The sequence below is a fragment of the Melospiza melodia genome, chromosome 8 (assembly GCF_035770615.1).
Source record: "Melospiza melodia melodia isolate bMelMel2 chromosome 8, bMelMel2.pri, whole genome shotgun sequence".
Classification (NCBI taxonomy): domain Eukaryota; kingdom Metazoa; phylum Chordata; class Aves; order Passeriformes; family Passerellidae; genus Melospiza; species Melospiza melodia.
In genome coordinates, this window is record NC_086201.1 from 16,021,026 (window position 1) to 16,044,429 (window position 23,404).

The window sequence follows — 23,404 nt, forward strand, 5'->3', positions numbered from 1 at the left end:
TCCGAGCATTGGAGTCAGAGCCCTCCAGCTTCCCCTGTGCTGTTGCCCTGGGTGTTCCTGCACTCTACCCTTTTCTTAAGCTTGCATAATCCAAATGCCTGCGGAGGCATCGTTCTTTCAGCTTGGGGCAGAGGGAAAACCCACATCATCTGGGAAGGGAAGACGGGGGACGAAGGGTGTTGCCCACCCTCATCCCTTTCCACATCAGCTGAGGCTGACAGCATTGTGGGCAGGAAGGATGTACAGAGCAGCATTTTTGTGGGCTCTGGCCAAAGACCAGCTTTGCAGAGGAAACGGGCACTGTCACTAACTGCAAAAACCAGGATCAGCCCCAAACCACTGAGTCTGTGGGGCAGAGCCACGGAAGGGCAGCTGCACAGCCCAGTGAGAGCAAGGGGAGCTGGCAAAAGAGGAGACAGTGGCTGAGGGGGAGTGTAAGCATAGGGATAAGAAGAACATCCACTTCTTGGACAAGTGCTGCAGCTCAGGATGGACATTGGCAAGAGCTGGTGCAGGAACTCCCTCTCTGTTTAGGCACAGTGCTGCAAGAGAGGGACCCTCTGAGATGCCAGTGCCAGCCCCTGCTTTGGCCACCAGACACAGCATGCAGGGCCCAGCCTGGCTCTTGATAGCAGCCTCAGTTTCTGCTCTGATCAATATAGCAGGATGGGCTGGGCCCTGCTATGACTGCCTCTGCTTTTGGGGACAGTGGCAGTAAGCAGACGGTGGGGCTGGGCGCCCTGGGTGTGTTTGCTGTGGGGTGACATGGACAATGCCTGGCTGGTGCTTGGCAGCAGGCTGAGGAAGCCAGCTCCACCATCTCCAAGCAGGGCCGAGCAGGCAGCACTACAGGTAGGTAGCACTGCAGGTAGGCAGCACGTAGCCCTGGCAGCAAACACACTCTTCCCAGATTAAACAACTTCTCTGGCACTAGGACAGGGAGCAGACAATTCTATTAGGGATTGTTTGTCCTGACACAGGACAGCTCCATAACTAGCTTAATACCCTTCCTCTGATAAGGGGCAGAGGCACACTCCATTGCTGGGCAAAGGCTAAGATGGCTTTAAAATAGTTTCCTTCCCTTTTATCCCCCCACTTGATTATGCAGCACAGTGGGGGCACAGCCCCTGCTCTCCTCTCTCATGCTACAGTGTCCTTCACAGTTCCTGGGTGCTTCTGGTGACTTCTGCCAGCACCGTGCACAGCACTGAGCCCAGCCTGCATTGGCTGCTCTTCCCCTGCCTGCCAAACTGGAGGGCAGCCCATAGGGAAGGGCTTTACACAGGCCCTGGACACTGCTCTGTGTGCTGGGTAAGGATCACTGGCACCTTGGAGAGATGAAGCTGCCCAGACAGGTCCATGACAAATGAGGAACATGTGCCCTTTGCTGGTACATCTCACATCCCCTGGAGATGAGGCAGCAGGGATATTCTGCTAGAAGTAAATGACCAGTCACTCCAGTCACCAGGCTTCTCTAGTTCAGCACAGTGCAAGGGGGCTATGAGCATACAAACTACATATGCTCAAGACTGCTTTAGAGGGCAGAGATGCAGCAAGAAGCACTGAAATAGCCAAGCCCACGACTGAAGGCATCATTTTCATTGATAACAGCAGAGCAAAGCAGGGCTGGTACATGCCCCTGGAGCAGTGGTGGTAGCTTCAGGCTGGTGGCAATGGCTGCCTGAGCCCACGGCTGCCTGCAGCCTGTCTCCAGAGCCCTGTGGCCACCCCGGCCTGGGAATCCTTGCAGCTACATACACCTCGAGAAGAGACTGCTACAGGCAAGCACAGGCAGGGAAACAGAGGGTCAGACCAGCCTTGCTCTGTGCTAGCAGCTGAGTGCTGGAGCACAGTGCACCCAGAAAAGGAGAAGAAGGAGCAAAATCCAGATTGTTTAAGAGCACAGCTAGGGGATGGCATAATCAAAACTGAGACAGGCAGAAGGTATCTGCAGCTGGGTCAATGTCTATTCCACCTTTCTGCAAACCCCAGCTGTCCTATACAGCCCCAGCTCCCACACAGCCTGGGAGTGGGATGCCTGCAGTGCTGGATGGTGGAATGTGTTAGGGGAGCCCTTGCACACACCCAGCTGATGCAAGGAGACCAGTTAATGTAATCACTGCACCAGGTGCAGGAGCTCTACAGCAAAGCATTGTGATTATGGAGTAACCAAAAAGGGGTTAATCTGCAATAACCAGGAGAACACGCTAAGTGAAAACAAAGCAAGTGTTCCATGAAGAGGAGAGACAGGTTGCAGCAGTGCATGTGAGCTTTCCTGTCAGTGCAGCAGCCAAAGGAATGCAGAAAAGCAGGGTGCTGTTAAGGGGACCAAGAGGCTGGTGCTGAGCTGGGAGCACAGACTACGACAGACATGGCAAAGAAGAGCGGCAAATAAGCAGTCACCTCTGAAATAAAACGTGAGAAGAGCTGCGGACAGGCACACAACCAAAACCTTTGGTTCTGGCAGTCCACACTTTGTCAGACCCCTCAACACACACCCAGATACTGGAGTAGCAAAGGTGCAGCTTGGCTAGGACCAGAAAAGCAAGTTCAGGATGAGTTTTCTCAGGGAATCAGCTGGAGCAGAAGAGACATCAACGAACTGGTCCAGTAACTCCAAATTTGACTCTTGCCCTTTGTGAAAAACGCAGCTATAGAAGGTGAAGGCAGAACTTACACAAGCTCCTTAAATGGCAAGATAAAGACATAAAACCCTACTGGTGTTTACTGGCTCAGCTCTCCCAGAGTCCTTCCCCCAGACAAAGCTGGGGACTGAGCTCACTCAGTCTGAGATCCCCAAAGGAACAGAGAGCAGCAGCCGATTGAGGAAGAGGGGAGAAAGTGGGATGAATTGTGACATCTGCCTCCAGACAGTACAGATCTTATCAAGTCTATAGATGGCTGGATAAAAATATTGGCCACTGTGGGCCTTCAGCAACTCAACTGCCTCTGGAAGTGACAGAAAAACGTCCAATAGTACAGTGACCCCAAGAAAGAGTGGCCTTCAGACCCAGGATGGAAACTGAACTTCCTGCTCTCCTAAGGCTATGAGAATGGCATAGGTGGGTTTGAGCAGGAAGGGAAACTTTACTGCATCTTTTCAGGGAAGCAGCAGGATGCAGTGGGGCCAAGTCCCTGCTGTTTTCTCGATGACAGAAACTGAAGCCACTGATACCAACTTTGGGCATGTGGAAAGTTTAAATGTCATACAGACTACTGTGAATAGCTGCTATATTCAATATCCAAAGAAAACAGGCATCAGGTCCCTGAATGTCAAATGCACATCTTCATAAAAATCAAGATCACATTGACATAAAATACAGGTTTGTCACTAAGGACTGAACAGTCAGAAAACTTGCCCTGAAGCTGCAGACTGAACATTCATAGGAAAACAGAAGCTGTTCTGGGAAAAGCTACCATCAGTAAAGATCCCTACTTAGGGTATCAGATCCCACTATCGGCACCTAATGTAACAGGTCCATTTCTGCCCACCCCCACAGAGAGCTTCAACTGCATCAAACATCACACACAGTTCTATCTTTGCTCTTCACTGGGCAGGGGCAGAGACTGTGAAATTAGCAAAGCCCTGGCCAGGCAGCAGCATTTTTTGAGGCACATTTAACTCTGTAGGAGAAGTTGAGACAAGGTAAACCTCTATTTGGGGAAGAACATAGAGGCAGGCACTCCCACCTCTACAGCCACACCAACAACAGCTCCTGAGACAGGCAGGCCTCTGAGGGCCTGTGCAGCCAGTAAGCAGCTGGGGCTGAAAGGCCACAGGATGCCCACATAAGGGCAACAGTCAAAGGAGAACACCACAACCTGTACCTGGTGTCAGTCTAATCCTGTTTAAAATAGTTCCTTTGTTGCTCCTTGGAAGAAAGTGGAGATTAGCCTAGCATCCCATTCACACCCACCCTGAACAGGACAGGGAGAATCCAGTGAGATGTTAGGGAACCCTTGAGGCAGCAGTATGGAAGCCCTTAGAAAGACATTACACCACTGCAAAACAATGAAACAAGGAAAACATGACAATTCAATAAATATAAGCTTTTATTACAATAGAAAATAGTAAAACTCATGTTAAAATAGACTCTTGCTTTTGGACTTCTCAGAAAAAGCCTAAGCCTTGCTTATTCTTGTTGGTGCCCATCAAGGTCCTGACCCCTAAGCAATGAGCAACACATTTCTGAGCTGAGAACCTCAAGGCTCCTTCCTCCCAGTGACAGTGAAAGACTACAGCAGCAGACTGAGCCATGCCCCATCAGGCACAGAGGCAAGGGCTCTCTGTGGGATTGTGCACAACATGCTTCATCCCCTTGTGCAATCAGGCTCCAGTTTGAAGCAGGTAGCTTTAGGGAAACCATGGACAAGAAGGAGGGAGAGGAAAAAAAAAATCATCAGCATATGATGATAGCTGTCCTGAAACAGCTAAGAAGGCAGCAAATGCATCTGCCAGAAATGGCACCTGACTGCCTTTGGGTACCTTACACACTACTTATTACAAGGAACACTCTCCACCTTCTCCTTGGGTGTCCAATCCAGTGCAAATAACTGACTGTGCAGCCCGAACCATCGTGTGCTCCCCTCTTATCCACCAGAAGGGGCCAGGGGCAAGAGTAGAGTGGAAAACAGAGGCCACAGGACAGCAAGGCCAGATGGAGTGGGAGACACTTGCGCACCACTGCTGGCACAGCAGCACTTGGCTGCAGGCCCTGGCTGCTCCAGCCCCCAGGCTCACTCCAGTGCCTCGTGCACAGCCTTCCGGAGCTCGATGGAGAACATCTCCTCCCAGGGCCCGCGGATCCACTCCACCAGCTCCACCAGGAGCTCCGGGCACTCTGTGCGGATGTGCCACGTGCTCTCTAGCTTCAGCACCTGGCAGGGAGGAAAGGCAGGCAGGTGAATGAGCAGACTGGCCCGACAGGCACCAATCAGCCTGAGCCACCATCCCCCAGCACAGCTGCCGGCTCCTCCTAATTCCTCTGTGACCTCCTCGACCCTCTCTGCTGCCAGCAGCCGAGTGTCCCTTGCAAGACTTTCCAGTGTGCTCCCCTGGCTCTGTGGTACAAGGCCCTGGGTTAGGATGGGAGATGACAGCTCCAAGACACTCCTGCAGGAACAGGATCTGAGCACAGTCAGCCCCCAGCACCCTGAGCCCATGAGCACCTCCCGCTTACCTCATCGTAAAGCATCAGCTTGATGTCACAAGGACAGAGGCGATAGGTGATGATATTGCTGATACTGGTGATTGGCTGCTTCTCCTTCAACTGCATGTTGCTCCTGGGAGGCATTTCTGCCTCATGGTCTTCATCCAAGGAGGGCTGCACCTGCCACTGGTGATTCTCCTCCAGCAGAAATAGCATGCTTCGGGTACTCAGCAGGGTCACAGGAAAAGCAGATGCCCCTAAAAGGATATGAGGGAATAAGAAATGCTTTGCTGAGAGCCTGAGTCACCACAGAACCAGCTTTGCTCTCCATTCCTTCCCTAGGGAAATCCTTTACAGCAGCAATAACTTGGGTGAATGACTTTATCCAGTTTCCTGAGTGAAGAGGGGACCAGGGTACTGAAATGTGGCTGGGCTTGACCAGCTTATCCAAGGTTGTTGCAGGAGCATGCACATGAAAGACCACTGCCCAGCAAGGCTTGTCCAGCTATGCCCTCAAGTGAGGCAGGAAGAGTCATCTGAGTCCTTTGACCTCTTAAACAACATTTTACTACTCCTTAGTTAAAATTTGACAGCTGCAGCTCAAAGCCTGCCTTTTTTGGCCTGAATTTCTCTGGCTGCAGATATCTGATGGGTGGAACAGAGAGCACACACATAAAGTTTAATACCAAGCTGGGATGCATCATAAATACGACAGGAAGTAAAGTAGTTTTGATAAACTTTAGGTAACATAAATATAATCCAGCTCTTTCAGTTGATGCAAATTAAAAGCACTACAACTTGGGAATAAGTTAGATGCACAGTAATAGAAACCATTAGCAAAACTGGCTGAGGTCACAGGGGATCACAAGCTGATGCAGCAGTTATGTTGCTTTTCTCATCACATCTCACTCTTGGGAATTAGTAGGACTATCAGAAAGGGGATGTTTAATTAATCCTGTCTACTTGGTAATGAGATCTCAGCTGGAACTGTGTCCAGTTTTGGGCACCATACTCTAAAAGAGGAGAAAACTTTAGAGTAAGAGAAACACACTTTAAGTTCTCCCTCTCACATACTATTTGTTCAGCTTAAGGATAGCAATAAACATACTTCCCACAGGTTCCTTCTGATCCTCACACTCCCATGCCTCCCTGATGGTCAATGGTGATCAGGGGTGCAAAAGCTTAGCAGATTGGTCAGAATGTGATTAAGAGTTAGGTTGCTTTTTTTCAGTGTCCCAAGCTATGACAACACTGGAATTATTCACTCAAACCTCAAGTTTAACATGTCTGTCCCTCAGCAAGGCCTGGAACAAAACCTGAAGGGCTCCAGCAGGCTCCTCCTGTACTATCATCTCAGGTTCTGGTCACCTACTTCTGTTTTCCCAAATGAAGAAGCCTTTCAGCAACTCAGACAAACCATCTGTTTTTATGACTCCTCATCTTTCCCTCAGATCAGGGCAATGATCCAGCCCTCACATAATCTCCAGCTTCTCAAGCTGTCACCAAAACTGGTGTGCAGGACCAGCTGCTCCCTAGAGCTTAGACTTCCATGTAGAAAAGGACTGGGAGATTTGCTGGATGAACAGAAGTATGCTGCTATTCTACACAGCCCAACACTAGAAAAGAGCCCTCACCCATGCCCCTAACCCATTTCATTGCTGGAAAAAAGGCACAGCTCTTTTCCCCCAGACTGTGCACTAAAATTACAAGCATGTAAGCAGACAGCACAATGTGCAGGACATCTGGCTGCTGAGATCTCCTGTACCTTGGATCAGGTATGCCAGCAGGTAGAAGAAACAAGTGTCATCTGCAGCTGCAGAATCTGTGCTCTTGGAGTCCAGCAGAGGCCTGGAGGAGATACAACATTGGACTGATAAGGAAGCAATCTGTTTCCAGTCTAGGCTTGCTGTGAACTAGCTACTATTCCCAGTCCTCCCAGTGAAGGGAAGGACCCATGCCTCCCAGATAATGCAAAGTCCCTCCTTCTCCTGGTCCTCTGACTACCACCTTGACAGCCAGGAGCCAAATGTTTCTTGCAAGTAAGAAGGCTGCCCTATGCCTCCCACTTTTACTCCCTCCATTATAGTCTGGCTGCTCCAGAAGAGCTGAAGTTGCCCTGCCTGGCTCAGCCCATGACACCCTTTGCCTGCTCACCCTCAGTGCAGCAGGCACTTGAGACAGCTGCCCTAAACCACTAACACAGGCCTGGCTGCAACTCCAGTGGTGCCTCCTTCTGTGCTACCCCCAATGCTTCCCAGGGTCTGCTGGACAAGCAGACATCCCTTCCTACCTGAAATCCAAACCTCTCACAGGCTCTTACCATAACCAGTGCTGGGGATTCATTTCCACAGTGGGGATTTCCTTCACCTTACTCCTGTGCTTAGCAGGCAGTTCTTGCATGAGATCTAAAGAGGGGGAGAAGGCAGGTGTCTTTTATTGCAAACCCAAGGGCAGCACAAAACAGCTCAGGACACTTCTCTACTGTTCAGAGAGGTGTTCCAAGTTATGATGGCAGTGAGATTCTCTCCCAGCTCTTTTTCTGACCTGTCAAGAAGTTTATTTCCAACATCTATCCAACAATAGCTGTCCTGATAGTTCCCCAAGAACAAATCTTTCAAATCCTCTGCCCAACGCCCCTACAGCTCTACTCTTACCTGTCAGGGTCTGCAGGAACTGGTCACAGCAGCTTTGGTTCCGGATCAGCAGATTGTAGGAAGTTTTTGGGTTCTCAAACTCCATTCTCAAGGTCTGGTGGCAGAGTCCCACTTCCAGATGAGAAATATCAGACAGGTAGTGAGAGTCATTCTTCTTCAGCCAGTCTGCAGGTTGTCCCCTAATCACAGAGCACAGCCCCCAGCTGCAGCAGGCTGCCCCATCTCCTCTCCCACTGCAGCAGGGAGTTTGCCAGCAGGGCCTGTGCATGTCACCACCCCTGCAGGGTAAGGGCAGCAAGGCTGGCACAGGCTGGCACTACCCAGCACTCACAGACTTGCTGCAGGGTCCTCACCTGATAGCTCCAGTGACTTCCAGCACATAAATCTTGAGGTCAGAAGCAACCAGGATTGAGAGGAACTCTCCTGGCCGGCCAAACTTCACCATGACCACCTAGAGCACACAGAGGGTGGGTCACAGCTTTGGCCTGCCCCTTGACAGCTCATCCACAGAAAGGCCAGACTCAAAGACACTTCAGCTCCCTTCGCACCCCACAGTCTCTGAGACGCCACCTCGGTGCAGAACTCGCAGGGTGGCAAGAGGGACAGCAGAAGAGCTGTAGGAGTGGTGCTGTGGGAGCTCACCTTGAGGAAGCACTGGAACTCCTCAGCATTCTCCTCAAACACTTCCATGTCCAGGTAGAGCTTCAGGCGATGATCCACTGCGCGGAAGTCCCTCGTGTTCAGGACGCTGTTTAGAGCTGAGGAGAGCAGAGGGCAGCAATGACACTGTCCCCTGGCCAGGGGCTGCCTGAGCATGCACACAGGCACCAGGGCACAGTGTCACCCCCTCTGCACACTTGCTTCCATCAGGTCTCTCCTCAAGACAAAGGGCCAAACCTGTGGGCTTTACAGGCCACAGGTCTCCATGTGGAGATAAAAGAGGAATTCATTGCTCCAACACTTGCTTTTTTTTTTCAGATATACAAAGCTTTGGTCTAAGTCAGATTCAAACTGTTCTTGGCTGTTTAGTCACAGAAGGACATTGCTTTGCTGCTGGATTTGGCAGGAGGACAATTCTTTATCACAAAGCCAGAAAGATATTTCTTATTTCAGCTGGTGTCAGCTCAGGTCAACTTTTTAACTGGGTTTGATCGTGGCAAGGTTAAAGAGGCCTGAGGAAGACACCAATAAAACTGCTAAAGAGTATATATAATTAGGTTTGTCATGAAATTGTATAACCAAAAAATTTACACAACAGCCATAGTACTGCCCGAGAGTTCACACTTCCCAGCAGAGCCTGTTCTCCACCAGAAATGCTACACTAATCAACCACTCCTCACCAGGAACTTTCCATAGGCTCCGTTTTAAATTGGGACCTCGCAATTTGACCCCAGAAAAGAGACTGCCTTATTTCTCATACTTCAACTGTACAAGACTGAACCTAGCAACCTTAAAACTTTGATTCTACACTGACTCCTCTTCTGAGGCACAGCAGTCTTGAAGGACTGGGGGAGACCTCTATAGATCAATAAAACAACAGGTTATAAATCAGAACTACACTCAGCTGCAGTAGAGTCATTTGCTGGGCTAGACCAGATAACCTCCACAGCTCCTCTCCAACTTGTTATTCTGTAAATCACAACCTGCTACCCAGCCAAAGGCAATCTGATACATCAGAAATCCAAGGTCCTTCAGAAAAATAATTTGTGGACCTCCTGTCTTACATGACAGCACTCAGTCATGTAAGACTTACACACAGCCAGCATGCAGTCTATTGGACAGGTTTTGTCATCTGAAGCTCACAAAAAAAAGTGAGGAAAGCACAAGAACTGTAGATCCACAAACCAGAGCCTCCTACTAGCCCACCAGCCTCACACTGCACTTAAGCCAAGAATAAATAGAGAGTAATTGTGCATACTACTCTCCAAAGGTAATGCTCCAGCTGGCAGCTCATGGATGCCACAGGAACCCAGAGTGTCCATAACTGGGCAATGCAGCTTCTAGAACAAGACCCTATTACTCAGAGTCTAAGCAATAATAGGTATTAGGAGCTGACTCACTTTTCCTACCTTCAGGCATGAGGATTTAACAGAGAGGGGAATGAAAATCTCTGCTTATAAGAACCACATGTTTATGGCTGCTCACACTTGATGTCCCCCTTCCCCATTAAACAGGAGAAAGTGTACCGTGCAAGCACCAGTGATAAAACCAGCAACAAGCTGCCAACACCCCTAAACCCTGCACAGCTTCCTCATACTCACAAGGACTGAGATTCCACGTTTCCTCGGACTCAGAGTTGACAGAGAGCGGGGAAGGCGTGGGCCCCCGAGAAGCGCTGTGACGGCAGCTTCCCACCAGGCTGCCCCCGCTGGTGTCCGGGTGGCTGAGGGACAAGGACTGGCTCTTCACACCCTGCTCCTTCCCAGAGCCACCCTCTGATCCACGGCAGGTGGGATGAGGAGTGCTGCCAGGCTCAGGCTCAGCGCTCAGCTCCGGGCTCCTGGCGCTGTTGCTGGTGTCTATCTCCGAGCTGTCCTCCCCACCAATGTAGAACTGCCCGCTCCCAGTGGCCAGGACAGACATTTCCTCTGGGCCCTCCTGCTGGCTGCCTCCCTCCAGCACGGAGTCTGACAGGTCCTCACTCGTGCTGTCGGCACCGGGCAGCAGAGGCGTGCTGGAGCACTCCTCTGAAGGCAGAATGACCACGTGGTCACTGGAACAAGTGGGACAGGCTATGGGCTCTCCAGCTGCTGCAGGACCTGTGAAAGAGTTTGTCAGGTATAAAGAAAAGGCAGGATTTTACTTCCCCCCACCCCCTCTGCAAATCAAGAAACCTCCCTTTTCAAAGTAGAGAATAGTTAACAGAAACCTCCCTTTTCAAAGTAGAGAATAGTTACAGTCTGACTTGAGCAGCTTGTTGAGCAACTTGTTCAGAAGCATATCCTACATACCTCCCCTCACAAATCAACCAGAAATTCTGGATCAGTGCCACATGAAATAGTTCTGCTCAGATTTAGGGTAGCCCAGTGTGTGCTGTGGTTGCAACTGAAACTGTACCAGGGCTTTGTCTCGTGACTTTCCTTCACTTCACATCTGCAAGTGCCCACAGAACCTCAGAAGCCCAAGCTCATGACCAGTCAATCCAATCTTCCTTAGCCACCTCCATCCCCAGCATGCTGTGTCCCTTTCCCAGCTGCCCTCATCCCTTCTGACACTGATTCCTGTTGCTCCCTTCACCCACACCAGAACAGACTCCCAGCTGGATCATGGGATTCCCATTACTCTGGCAGGGACAAGAAAGTATCCTGGGGTGGAGAAAAGTGTTGCAGCCAGGACAGCACTTCTGTGTTCATTGCAGTACTTCAATCCCAGGATACTTTCTCAAAACAGCATCTTCTCAGCTATGGCACTCCCCACTTGGAATATAAACTGAGCTTCAAAAAACACAGCAATCACAAGATGCCTACACAGGAATAGCCACATCTCAGCTGAAATACCACATTTAAACAGCCAAAGAAAAGCGTGGAGAAATGGGAAAAAGTACAAAGACCAGCAAGAAACTGAATGTATGAGATATGACTGACAAGTAAATTATCTAGATAATTGAGCTTATTTAGTCTAGAGGACAGAAACTAGGAAAAGTTGCCAGGGGAGAACAATGGCCCTCAAGTACAAAGAAAAAAATAAATTGCTCCTCCGAAGTGGCAGCAAGAGTGGCTTAAGATCACAGACAGGGAGACTTAGATTAGGGTTCTGGTTGTTTTTCTGATGTCTAACAGCCAAAGTTTTACCTGAAATACTGATGCAGATTCCCTGGAAACTTCCATTAGCAAAAGCTCTTTAGAACAAATAAAGTCTCCGTGGCAGAACTGACTACATGACCTTTAAGTCCTTTCCCAGACTTCAGTTTCCAGCACCCTTGTGTTCCCCCAGGCCACTCAGCACAGGAGTGGTGTTTACTTAACCTTAAACCAGTGGTTTATTCCTGCTAGGAAACAAGGCTTTTCCCAGTCCAAGTAGGCCAAGTGAGAGTTCATCCCAATTAGGTTTTAAATTCCAGTACAGACAACACATCTCCTATACATTCCATGCTCTGCACCACAACTGCCACCCTGGAAGTCTGCCTGGGCATTAATTAGCAAACATCCTTCTTCTTGGCACTACAGCCTACCTTGACCTGCGGCAACTAGAGTCTCCAGGATTTTGGTGTCTCCAAGCTCTGAAGAATAGGAACCTTGATGCCAGGGGGGCAGGGACTGTGAAAACTCCTGCTTGCATTTCAGGCACTGGAGCTTCATGGACCCCTTCTCTTGGTCCTGATTTCGCCGATTCTCCTCAACAGCTGGGGACAACACTTCAAGGATACACTATAAATAGCAGCACAGGGAAAAGGGTTCTGTCAGGTAGCTATGATTGTACTAATAAAATCAAGCTTCTGACACCAGCAAGTCTTTTCACATGTCTCACTATAGCATTTCAGAGTGTAAGGGGTGCAAGAATATTTCCCAGCTGTGCAAGACTTGCCAAGGGCATGGAGCTTCACTGCAGATGACCAAGACAACCTGTTTTTGCAGGTCTGTGCCTGATAGCTACATACTGACAGGCTCCCTCTGGAACTCTGATCACAAGGGTCCCATCTATTTGTGCCTTGTCTCTAACAACTTGTTCAAATGTACTTAAATCTTGAGAGAAATTACTGAATGAGAGACCAGAGTCCCTACAGCAGCTGTGTGGACATAGCACTGACATTCACTGTCCAGAGGACCAAGCACAGGCCACAAAACATTACATTGCATGTGTACAAGTAATGATCACTAGCTTGACTACAAACTTTTCATCCCAAGAGGGAGGAAACTGCAAGACTCTCTCCTTGAGAGCAATGTTTATGCTACAGGAGCTCCACTGCCCAAGCCATGCTCACAGGGCCCTCCACAGGTCACCTGTGCAGACGAAGAAATCCCTACAAGCCAGACATGGGCAGCAGGTGCTCGTGTGCTCTGAGAACAGCAGCCCTATGCTGGCTGGAATAATTCAGTGCCTTGCAGTGACAGTGGCCCCTCCCCAAGGCCCCCACCTGCAGACACTGCTCGGGGCAGTCGTCAAGCACCACGTATCTGCGCTTCTGCCGGTCCTTGCGGATGTAGCTGAAGTGCAACGTGAGGACAGGGAAAACTCGCTCCAGGTCCTGCAGGAGACAGAAAACACCCTTTCTAGGATCAGGGAGAAGCTTTCACAGACTACATTTGCTTGCAAAGGGCTGAAACATGGCCATACAAGCACTTAATTTAGTGAGTCCTAAGCATCCCTCCACAGCTGATAGCATTTGGGAGTCTGGTAAAATGGGCAGAAATAAATAAACAAATATAAAGCTATTAAGTGCTGACAAGACTTGCATTGAGTGCTTGAGAAATTGCATGAGCGCTTGAAACTTACAACAGTAACTCTCAAGGCCTAGAACAAAGCGTTTCAAACAAAACATCTTTTTCATAAAGGTATTTCAGAAGAATATCAAACCACAAACATTCAAAAAGGCACAAGGGCAGGGTTTAAAAATGAGTTGGAGCTTTTAGAGAAAACAGAATTAGAGAAACCTGTGAACATGTCTGTATGCAGACTGAATGTTAAAATCTTACCACATGGAAAAAGGGATTTCCAGACTCCCTTTCTAAAGAACCACAAAAGCCAAATAGGGCTGGTAATGCTAAAGTGTGCACCTAGAGCAGATGGCACACTGCCCACTGAGCTGCCAAACTAGCCTCTGTGCTGCTCTAGAGACAATGCAATCCACAAAGAGTCCTCCAAGACCAGGGTGATATCCCAGTGAGGAATGGATGGGAAGGAGATCTCCATTTCGTTTAAGTTCCTCTTGAGAAGCCTCTCATTCCTCCACACCAGAACAACTCCAGCCATTGTCTTTAAATTCCAGCTTTGGAACAGATTTGATGCTGGCTTCTGCTGCATTATCACAGTTAGTCTAAGCAATAGAGATGCCATTAGATACACATGCATTGGGTTAAAGGGATGCTCAATCAGGCTTTGCAGGAGCTAGGGAAAGACCTGCAGGATTCTCGACAGGAGCCCAAATCTAGAATGCTGCCATACACAGGGAGTAAGACAAAGGCTCACAGAGAAGTGTAACTCACCATCCTCTTCCAGGTCAACTCAGAGGTCTCCACATTCTTCAGGCATTTCAGCTCCAGCTTGTGGAGGACTCTGGCAGCCTTCAGTTCCACCTCAATCACATGCTTAGCTGTGACTCGCAGGAAGATCCACTCTGGCTCTGGGTCCCCTTCTCCTTCTATTTGGCTCACCAGCACTGGCTGGCACAGGTCCACTGCCAAACAAGACACAATACAGGTCAGTACATGCAGTAGGCCTTCAGTCCTGCTGGACCTAGGTCCTTAGCATTCCCACAATACTAGGCACCATGGTACAGCTTCAGAGACAAAACACATTTGATTAATCTACTTTGTTCTCCTCCAAGCCCTTAAAAACAGCAGTGAAAGGACCTGTTTACCTTCTACCTTCTCGTCTTCTTCCTCTCCAAGCATTAGCTCATCTGCCTCCTCCTCTCTCTGTTCTCCTTCCATAGGCTCATCCAGCTGTACTTCAGGCTCTTCTTCCTTTGCAGTGTCATCCAAAGGAGGAGAGGATCCTTCTTCCTGGGATACCTGGGGCTTTCCTTGCTCTGGGTCAGAGCTCTCGCTCTGCTGGTCCATTGCAGCAGGTGTGCCTGTGATCTCCTCTGCAGAGCGACTGTGGGACACTTGGTCATGCTCCTCCAGGTGTCTCTTGTACTGCAGCCAGTCAGCACCAAAGCGATCCCTGAAGCTGGCCAGGCGCTTCATCTCCTTCTGATGCTCTAGGACCAGACCTGCAAAGAGAAAACTTGGGAAGTATGAAGGTAGTCACCAGGCCAGAACATTCTTACTGTGGGCACTTTAGCTGTTATGTTATTAAGGAGACAACAAGGCTCACCAGCAGAGAGGGGTAATGCCTGGGGCTCATGTTCTGTGTCACTTGGCTCCGAAATACTTGCTCTGCGCACTTTGACCTTTCCCTGGAAAAAAACAGGATAAAAGTAGTTGTGAAACTAGAACAATGAAAACAGCACCTGATGAGGGGCTCTGCCAAGCTGAAGGGTTTATAGCTGTTACAGTATAGGCACACACCCTGAAAGAGTTGTGAGGGTATATGAAGATTAACATTAAAGCCCTTTCCTAACACACAGCAATGTAGAGGCTCACTAACCACGCAGTCAGTACCAGACCACATCTCAGTGCAGAAGGCTTTCACATCAAGGCATCCCCTTCACCCAACACACCAGCTACATGGCTAAGAAGCTACGTCAGTCCCTGACCTTGCTTTTCTTTCGAGAGACCTTGACAGCCACGTTCTCTGATGGGGACTGGCTGTCGCTGAAGTCTGCAGCACAGGAGCTCTCCAGTGCACTGCGGTCCAGTGCAGTCTTCTCTGAGGTAGAAGTGTGGATGGACTGGGACACACTTTGCACAAGTCTTGGAAGGTGCTAAAACAAGAAAAAGAGAGTATTTCCAGCTGAGTGCAAAGGGCAGACAAGGTAACCAAGCCACAATTCAGGCTGACAGCTTTCCTGCTCCTCACCTCAAGCTTTCACCATCTCTAAGCACTGGCAACAGATCCTGCCTGATTGATTGGATTGTTTATCACAACCACTCTCATTTACCTCAATCTCTGCCTTTCTTAAAAATAGCAGATGGGAAACTGATAAGTATTTTGCTGACATGTAGCTCAAGTGTCAAGTACCATACAGTACCTGAAGAGAAAACAGGCAAGGCTCCAAGTCCTGCAAGGCTACATAAGCCAGAATAAGTCACACTGGCCAGTTCCAGCAATTATTAGGAATCAGCATGAACTGAGACAAAATGATCTGTGTCAAAGTCAAGGTAGCCCATAAAGATTTAATAGGACACATGACAATGCAAAAACCTGTCAGAGTTCCCAGTCCCAAAGCCAGCAAGATCAGTTTTTAACAATTATACTTACCATTAGGTCTGAGGAAGAGAGTGGCTCCCCGTCCAAGAAGAACTGTAATTAGAGACCCATTTGCAGTCAGATTCCATTTGGCTGGCACATACTCAGGACAACTTCTGCTGACTCCTACATCCCTTCAGGCCACCCTAGGGTTGGGATCCCTGGCAAAAAAACTGCAAAGAAACAACCCTGTTCCTGCCTATCCACCACTCCTTTAGCTGTAGCTACCTAACAGCATGTAAGACCAGAAGGGACCGTTGTGGTTTTCCTGTTTACAGACTTTATAACTTCCAGAGACGTATCCAAGACAGTTCACGGAAGAGGTACAATGGATTATTCTACAACAACTCAAATTGTTTTGAAAGGTATTCACTTTCACCTCAAAGCCTTTATCCTACTTCTAGCCTGACTTCACATAGCTTCCAGTAATCTGAGCTTTTTCCAAGATGCAGTTTGAAGACAATGAATCCAGCCATTTGCCACTAATATGAAGGGCAGACCAGCTCTGGAACACCTTTGACCCTTAGCAAGTAAGTTTATTCTGCTAAACTGCCAAACACTGGATTTGCTGGCTTCTTTATTTGAAATCAGATTACCAAGAACTGACCTAAGCACTGGAGTGTAAGGGAACAGTAATGACACCTGACTGAGAGCAGAGTGAAGGAGACAAAGAGGTGGCCATGGCTGCCAAAGCAGTACATACTTTGGTCAGATGGGCAAAGACGTGAGCTCCTTCTCTGCACAGTCCAGCTACATCATTACTATCTAGCATGAGCAGAGTAAAGTTCCATCAGTGAGCAAAACTGAAGAGGTAGACAGTGAAACCATATTAAGATTTGAGGTGTTGCAAACCTGAGATCAGTATTCAACTCTGTGCTGGCCAGCACATGACATAAAAATGTAAGGTTAAACTACTCTACTGCAGGTAAAAAAAAAGAAGCAACCACAAAAGAATCACCACTGTTACACAGCTGGAATAAATCTACAAGTTTCTTTTCCCTCATTTGCCCCAAGTGTTAGAACACCCTATGCCTTCAACAGCAGGGGCAGAAGGCAGGTGGCTAATACTCACATTGGAGAAGGCTGCCCTGGGAGACACATGGACAAGGGCTGCAGATCGGTGATTTTGATGGAACCATATTGGGTTTCCCTCCAAATATAGCTGGGTGAGGGAAACACACAAGTTGTTATTAGAAGCAATATTCTCTACCCCAGTCTATCCTGCCTGCAGGCTCCAGTCTTTCTCTCTGCTTCAAGAAATATCCTTGCAGTGGAACAGTTATCAAGCCAGGAGAGGACTAGGCTTTTAAAATTCTTCTTGAAATTAGTTCAGCAAATAGAGAAGCGATTAAAGTACCTCCTATTCATGACCTAAATCATTATGAGTTTTTTCAGTACTGACTCTGAGAAGTGTTGAAAGAACAGTCCTTTGCAGGCCCAGAGAAGCCGTAGATGTCCCATCCCTGGATGTGTTCAGGGCCAGACTGGATGTGGCTTTGAGCAACCTGGTCTAGTGGGAGGTGTGTCCCTGCCCATGGCAGGAGGGTTGGAACTAGACCTTTGAGGTCCCTACCAACCAAAACCACTCTCTGATTCTATGATCTTCTTTCACAAGCACTATAGTGACTGCCAGGCTCCTTCAGACTTCTCTGAACACACAAATCCACAACAGGATTATGGGAGGATCTTAACTGAACTTGACAATGTTAAAATCAGAAAGGGCGAGCAAGGAAATGGCGGTGAATATATGAAAAAAGGTTAGCTTAAGGAAGGGTCACTAAAAATGAAGGCTGAAACACAGGTGTCTCTGTAAGGCTGCCCCATCAGTTTCCTGCAATAAAATTAAATGCTCAAGAGTTGAACCTATCTTTCAAAACTCTCTGGTTACTACAAAGTCTCCATCTTGCACACCCTCACCATGAAATCCCTAATTTACCAAATCATCAGGCTTTATGCTTACTTTTTTTAAACAGTGCAGAGTGGACAATGGTGCCAGCTGGGCATGTTCCAGCAGCAGGTTATAGGCCACATCCAGGTGCTGTAGATTCACAAGCTGTTCCACCCCTGTGAACAAAGCAAGAAGCCATCAGCATACTAGACAACATAACCTTCCCCACAACTGAACCCTAGTAAAAATAGTTGTGCCCAAGATTCCAAGTTCTGTTCATTCCCAAGGACGACAGAAAGGCTTCAAACTCAGAAATGCTTCTCCCCTGTGGGCTCACCATTGATGCTGTCGAGCTCATTGTTGCGCAGGATCAGAGTCACCAGCTTGGATCGGCTGAAGATGCCAAGGGCTGGCACCTTGGACAGGAAGTTGTATGCCAGATTGAGGTATTCTAGCTCTGTAAGGGTCTGTTCAGAGAGAAGAGCAGCATTGGATCAGTTGGGACCTTATCTCAAAGCCTGGCCCTGAACTCAAGGCAGGGCACTAGCTTCTACCATTTTTTTTCATCCCAACAAGGTGAACCAACAAGTGAGTTTCTTTAGACTGTTTCTGTAGGAAGAGTTCGGTGTTCACATTGGGAGTGGTTTGTTTAGGGGCACTCAGCATCATCTGACTGCTTTACAAAATTTACCAGGAGCACCTTTCTCTTTCCTCACCAACTCTGATGGAGCATAGGAAAGGACTGCACATCCTGCCTCAGCAAAAGGAGTGAACTACCAAAATAAACCCTTTCTTACCTTTGTAAAGATGATGGGGAATGATACATTGTGAGCCCACCAACTCCACAAAAAGAGTGTTTCATAGCTTTCCTTCAAAGAAGCAGATCCAGCCCAGCAAAGCATGGATTTCACTGCTGTTCCCCACAAACACACATGCCATTGTGATGGACTATTCCTTTTCTAGAGTAACTGACCAGTTTCTCAGAGCAGGAAGTAAATGCTGCTGGCAGTTTGGACAAACTGAACTACAGCCCCAGGCCTGGCTACATAATTCTCACCGGCTGCACAGACTACAGCAAAGCCTTGGTCACAGTGGAGTGCCCACCCTGTGGGGGGGCTGTACACCCAGAGTACCCTGTGTGTATCAGTGCATTTACCACTCAGCCATGCTGGGCTGCCAAGTGACAACTAGAGCTAACTCTCTGTCTTAGAGGTGAGGAACACAGCGTTCTCTGCCTCAGTGGCACTCAGACTGCACACACAGGGCAATGGTTTTCAGGCTGCAAGCACCAGCTCCAAGCCACATCACATATGTAACTTCTTTTACTGTATCTCACCTAGTAGGAAAGTGATGTCAATGATTACAGAATTTTAGCAGCATCCTCTGCATAGGAGGAAGCTCTGCTGGTCAGCCCAAAATACTCACCGTTAAATAGTGCTCACAATCCTGGATCTTGTTGTGACTCAAATCCAAGACCCTCAGAGCATTCAGTAATTGCTGAGGGACAAAAAGATACTATATCAGATCCTACAACTGTCTCTGTTACAGCATGAAAAGCCTCTCCTGCTGGGAGAGGCCAGCAAAATTAACACTGCCTGCTCCCTCCCACCCAGACCTAGCAGCATCAGTAACAGAAGGCCTGGCTCTTGGCTGTGATCACCTCCTCTCTTCTCCTCAGCCATGCAGGAAGGATGCCCCACTCACCAGTGAGTCATCCAAGGCAGTGATTGAGTTATAGCTGAAGTTCACAGTCTGCAGTTCCAACCACGGGAGAGCACAGCTCAGATCTCCACCGCATGCTGAAATTATTTCCTAGGAGGAAGAGAGGAGCCATACCTTGGTGAGTACTAGCTGCTATAGTAAAAGCAGATGAACACAGGAGAACAGTCTAGAAGGTGGCTGACATACTTGTTTTGCTTAGAGAGGCAGTGACTTTTATGTCCCTAATTCAAGTATTTGGAGGTGATGCGAATCCCATGGCCAGATATTTAGAAAGAAGGGAGATGCTTTTGTTTCCTCTGAAGTGGCAATAGTTAACCTAATCTGTTAGATTTCTTAGGCTCAGAACACTGAGCACAAAGATTCATGCTAACAAAATTATTTCCAGGTCTCCCCCAAATAAAAGCAAGATACACACTTGTATCCTAACAGATAAAGAGCTCTGAAAGCACTCCCTACCATGAGCCCCTGCTCTCCAGCAGGTGTCTGCTTCTACATCCCAGAGAGAAGCCCAGAGGCCCATGGCCAGCACAGCCCATGCTGCTCAGCTCTTCGTGGCTGGAGCTTGCCTTCACATCTCAGAAATGTGCTGGGCAGCAGTGCAGGTAAGACACTGTGGCACAGTATTTCCTCTGACAATAAGCTCTAAGAAGGCTGCTGAGGTATAATGAAATAAACCTTGACCAGCTGCAGTCCTTGAATGTGGAAACAGCCAGATACACAGAGCTGTCAGACCTAGCTGGCACAAATGTTGTCTAGAGCCAGAAATTCTCAAGAAGCTACAGAGAAGATTACAGAGCACATGTGCTTGCAAGCAGGGAATCCTTCAACACTGCTTGAGACAGGAGTAGGACCCCAGAACAGGGAAGGGAGATGAAACCATACACAACATGAATGAATAAAAGGAGTGACACAGTTTCCTACATTTTCCCTGTGTGAAGAGCTATAGGAGCTGTAGGATGAAGACAGCCTTTCTCTTGCAATTGACCCATAAGCTGTGTAGACACTCACCTCCAGTGTACTGATACATTTGCAGCAGGTTAGAGATTCCAGCTGAGAATAGACAAATCGCAGTCCCCGGAGGCAGTGTGGAGGGACAGACTTCAACTGCAGCAGTGATGAGAAAGTAAGAAGAACATACATCAAAATATTACAGTGGTGAAGCAGGTCCAAGTTTTACCCCAAGCAAGTGTTGCAGAAGCTTAATCTTAGCCTTCCAGGGAAGCCACAAAAGCCTACCCAGTTTTTAGGAGCAGAGGCATTCTGCAGCCACAAAACTAGCCAAGAAAACCCAAACAGCAAGACTCAAAATCACTCTTGCCATCTATACTTACTTCCAGATGCCGGAGGGACTTGAAAGGGAAGATCTTCACAGCAGATTGCAAAACACAGTTTGGAACATGAACAAGCTGGAGAAATTAGAAAAGAAGTCTCATGTCAAGCTTGATTTGTGCTGCATTATCACCTTCCTGATGCACCAACCGCAGCACCTTGAACAGGCTGTCCCTCCAGCTCGGGTGATCCCTTAAAAGCCCTCTCCCAGTGTTGGTAGTGGCACTGTCTCCCTGGATCCATAGTACAGTAGAGGTCACAGACAACAGCATGTTAGTTAGTGTGGTCTGCCAGCCCACAGAGCTCCTCTTCATCTCCCCTGCCTACATGGCTATGCCACTTTCAGCGCCACTGGGAGGTCTGACAGCTGGATTCCTCATCAGCCAAAACCAGCAAATCTACTAAAGACAAAACTAACTGCTGGAGGTATGTTTATCAAGCAGCTGAGTAGAACTAGCACTCTGGTGGGAGGTGTGCATGTACATTTCACCACAAGAGGCCAAATAAGGCAAATCACAAGCAGATAGAATGGGAAACAGAGTTGGTCTCCAAGAAACTGTTAGTGTTAGACTGAGGTACCTGCAAACCTCCTCTTTGCATTCTGTAGTGCAGCCACAGGTCCTTTCAGCACAGGGCAGTTAGGCTGTGTTCATGCACCATAAAGCAGCTTATAAAAACCACCTTCTAACCTTCTAGCACATAAACAGTATTTCTGGCTGCTACTGAAAGTGAGTAATGAAACAGTTACCACTTCCACTGTGGACAGCAAAGTACAACCAGAAAGACCATCTCTGCCAGTTACATATACTTTCACATAGAAGTGACTCATCAGATGCAGAACTGACATCCTAAGGTCTCATCACCTCTACTGCATCCACAGCTACAGCCCTGCCAGGAATGAATCACTGCCCACTGCCTGCCAGCACTAATGCTGCACGTTGAACAAGAGCATTTGTAAGTGGAGCTTGCACTGGCAAGCTTTAATGACCAGGTCTAGCAAAGTTTATTTCAGATGCCATTCTTGCTGTGTCTTGATCATCTCCTCTCCCTCCACCGTCTTAAAAATCTATCAGGCTGATATAAATTATTAGCTTCTCCAAGTAAATGAGTTACCAGACATCAATGGGCAGGGGCTTCTTTAGAGGCTTGTTCCAGAGAGAGCACATTTTCCAAAGAACATGAGCTCACCACAACATCCCTCTGATTGCGTGGTCCCTCCCTGCCTCCTCCTGCCAGGAGACATATGTTTCTCCCCAGACTCTGCGCCCCTCTTTACTACACTGTTACAAAATCCTCCCAACAACATTTTGATACTGCTCCACTCTCACAGGGAAAACAAGTTTTTAAAGACACCACGGATTTTAGTGCTCAGCCGCAATACCTTTTGAGCCCCATGGCAGAGCCCAGAACAGCTGCTAATGCCTCTTCCCCCTTTCAGGCTCCTTTCACCTCTGCTACCCACCCAGCATGTCTCAGTGCTGAGCAGAATCATGTGCAGCATCAATGCACATGCCACCTTTCGAAAACCTCTCGGAAGAATTTCTTGATCTGCAGTTATATCTTTATTACAGCCTCTTTACTACAGCCTATTTATTGTTAAAATTAATGAAGATACGTTACTAGACATATCCTGTGCTGTGAAACTCATCAACCAGAACCACTGCCCAGGCTGCCGAAGTAAGCACCAGCCTCAGAGTGTGCACAGCATCTGACCGTCTGCTCAAGTTCCCTGGCTCCACTGCCTTGGGCACATCAATCATCAACTCCAGGAGCACTCAGCTGTGCTCAGGTGCCAGATGCTGCCTGAATTGCTCAAGCTCTTCAGGAAATAATAATTTCCCCAACAACGACAACACCTTACCAAGGACGGAACTTAATTAACTCCTGTTGCCCCCGTTTTTAACTCCGAGAAACTTTCTGCTGAGTTGCACGGCTGACCCTAGGTAAGCAGCTATAGACTATCGTGCTAAGCGACGACTCCACTCAAGAGCCCTGGGGGAGCCCTGTGACCCACGGGGCCCGCAGGTCACACGGGGACAATGGGCACCTGAGGAGGCTGCTCTGAGGCTGTGCCTGCCACCTCCCCTGGCCGGCCCGGCCCCGCTGGGTACGGACCTTCAGAGAGTGAGTCTTCTGCAGGACATCGAAAAGGAACTGCGCCTGGAGGATGGCGGCTGTCTCGGCGGGGTGCGAGGGCAGCGCCACGAAGCCCCGGTTCTGGTTGCGGGAGCCCAGGTGCTGTTCGAAGACCTGCGTGAGGTGCTGCAGGGTGGAGGTGAGCAGCGTCAGCGTGCTGGAGCCGTCCAGGACGAGGTCCCCTGCAGGACAGGGAAGGGACAGGACAGGCCGTGAGTGCCCACACGCCGGGGGCACTGACGCGACCCGGCCCGGCCCGGCCCGCGGCGGCCGCCACTCACCCGCGTCCTGCAGCAGCCGCGCCAGGCCGCGCACCAGCGTCTCGGCCGCCGCCATCTGCAGCGGGGAGGCCGAGGCGACCCCGGCCCGGCCCGGTTCGGCACGGCCCGGCCGGTCCCGCCGCCGCTCCGCCGCTCTTCCGCGTTGCCGCCGAGGCGCGCCCTTCCGCCGCACCAGCGAGGCGGCCGCCGCTCACATCCGGTTGCCATGGAGCCCGCCCCAGCGTCCCCCTC

General features: G+C 49.1%; 2 protein-coding genes across 3 annotated transcripts in view; one reads left to right on the forward strand and one right to left on the reverse strand.

The window, feature by feature from the left end:
• Positions 1-4,035: 4,035 nt before the first annotated feature.
• On the reverse strand, positions 4,036-23,246 carry STK11IP (serine/threonine kinase 11 interacting protein). 2 transcript variants are annotated; one of them, XM_063161968.1, is made up of 24 exons: positions 23,174-23,246; positions 22,872-23,074; positions 20,759-20,833; positions 20,436-20,531; positions 19,410-19,517; positions 19,131-19,202; positions 18,043-18,172; positions 17,778-17,881; positions 16,890-16,979; positions 15,830-15,871; positions 15,165-15,332; positions 14,783-14,864; positions 14,322-14,678; positions 13,948-14,138; positions 12,879-12,989; positions 11,976-12,171; positions 10,066-10,563; positions 8,447-8,562; positions 8,158-8,255; positions 7,805-7,983; positions 7,471-7,555; positions 6,916-6,998; positions 5,181-5,407; positions 4,036-4,878 (listed from the first exon to the last, which is right to left on the reverse strand). In XM_063161968.1, exons 1-24 carry the CDS (start codon positions 23,226-23,228, stop codon positions 4,738-4,740), a joined length of 3,507 nt encoding a protein of 1,168 aa, XP_063018038.1. In that variant the 5' UTR covers positions 23,229-23,246; the 3' UTR covers positions 4,036-4,737. The 2 variants fall into 2 exon arrangements, 1 of the variants encoding a protein (XP_063018038.1); XR_010028552.1 differs by lacking the exons at positions 4,036-4,878; positions 5,181-5,407; positions 6,916-6,998 and having other exon boundaries at positions 7,805-7,915; positions 23,174-23,233.
• The window catches only part of SLC4A3 (solute carrier family 4 member 3), a 34,179-nt gene continuing 33,784 nt past the window's right edge, over positions 23,010-23,404 (forward strand). Inside the window, exon 1 of the mRNA XM_063161965.1 lies at positions 23,010-23,031. The gene's annotated coding sequence lies outside the window, so the exon portion shown is untranslated. The remainder of the gene's footprint in view (positions 23,032-23,404) is intronic.

Coding starts and splice junctions, on each gene's coding strand:
- STK11IP (XM_063161968.1), bottom strand. CDS start 23,228: ATGGCGGCGGCCGAGACGCTGGTGCGCGGCCTGGCGCGGCTGCTGCAG. Junction 7,556..7,804: donor GTTCCTGCAGACCCTGACAG/GTAAGAGTAGAG, acceptor CCCCCTCTTTAG/ATCTCATGCAAGAACTGCCT. Junction 4,879..5,180: donor AGCTGATGCTTTACGATGAG/GTAAGCGGGAGG, acceptor CCTCCCTGCCAG/GTGCTGAAGCTAGAGAGCAC.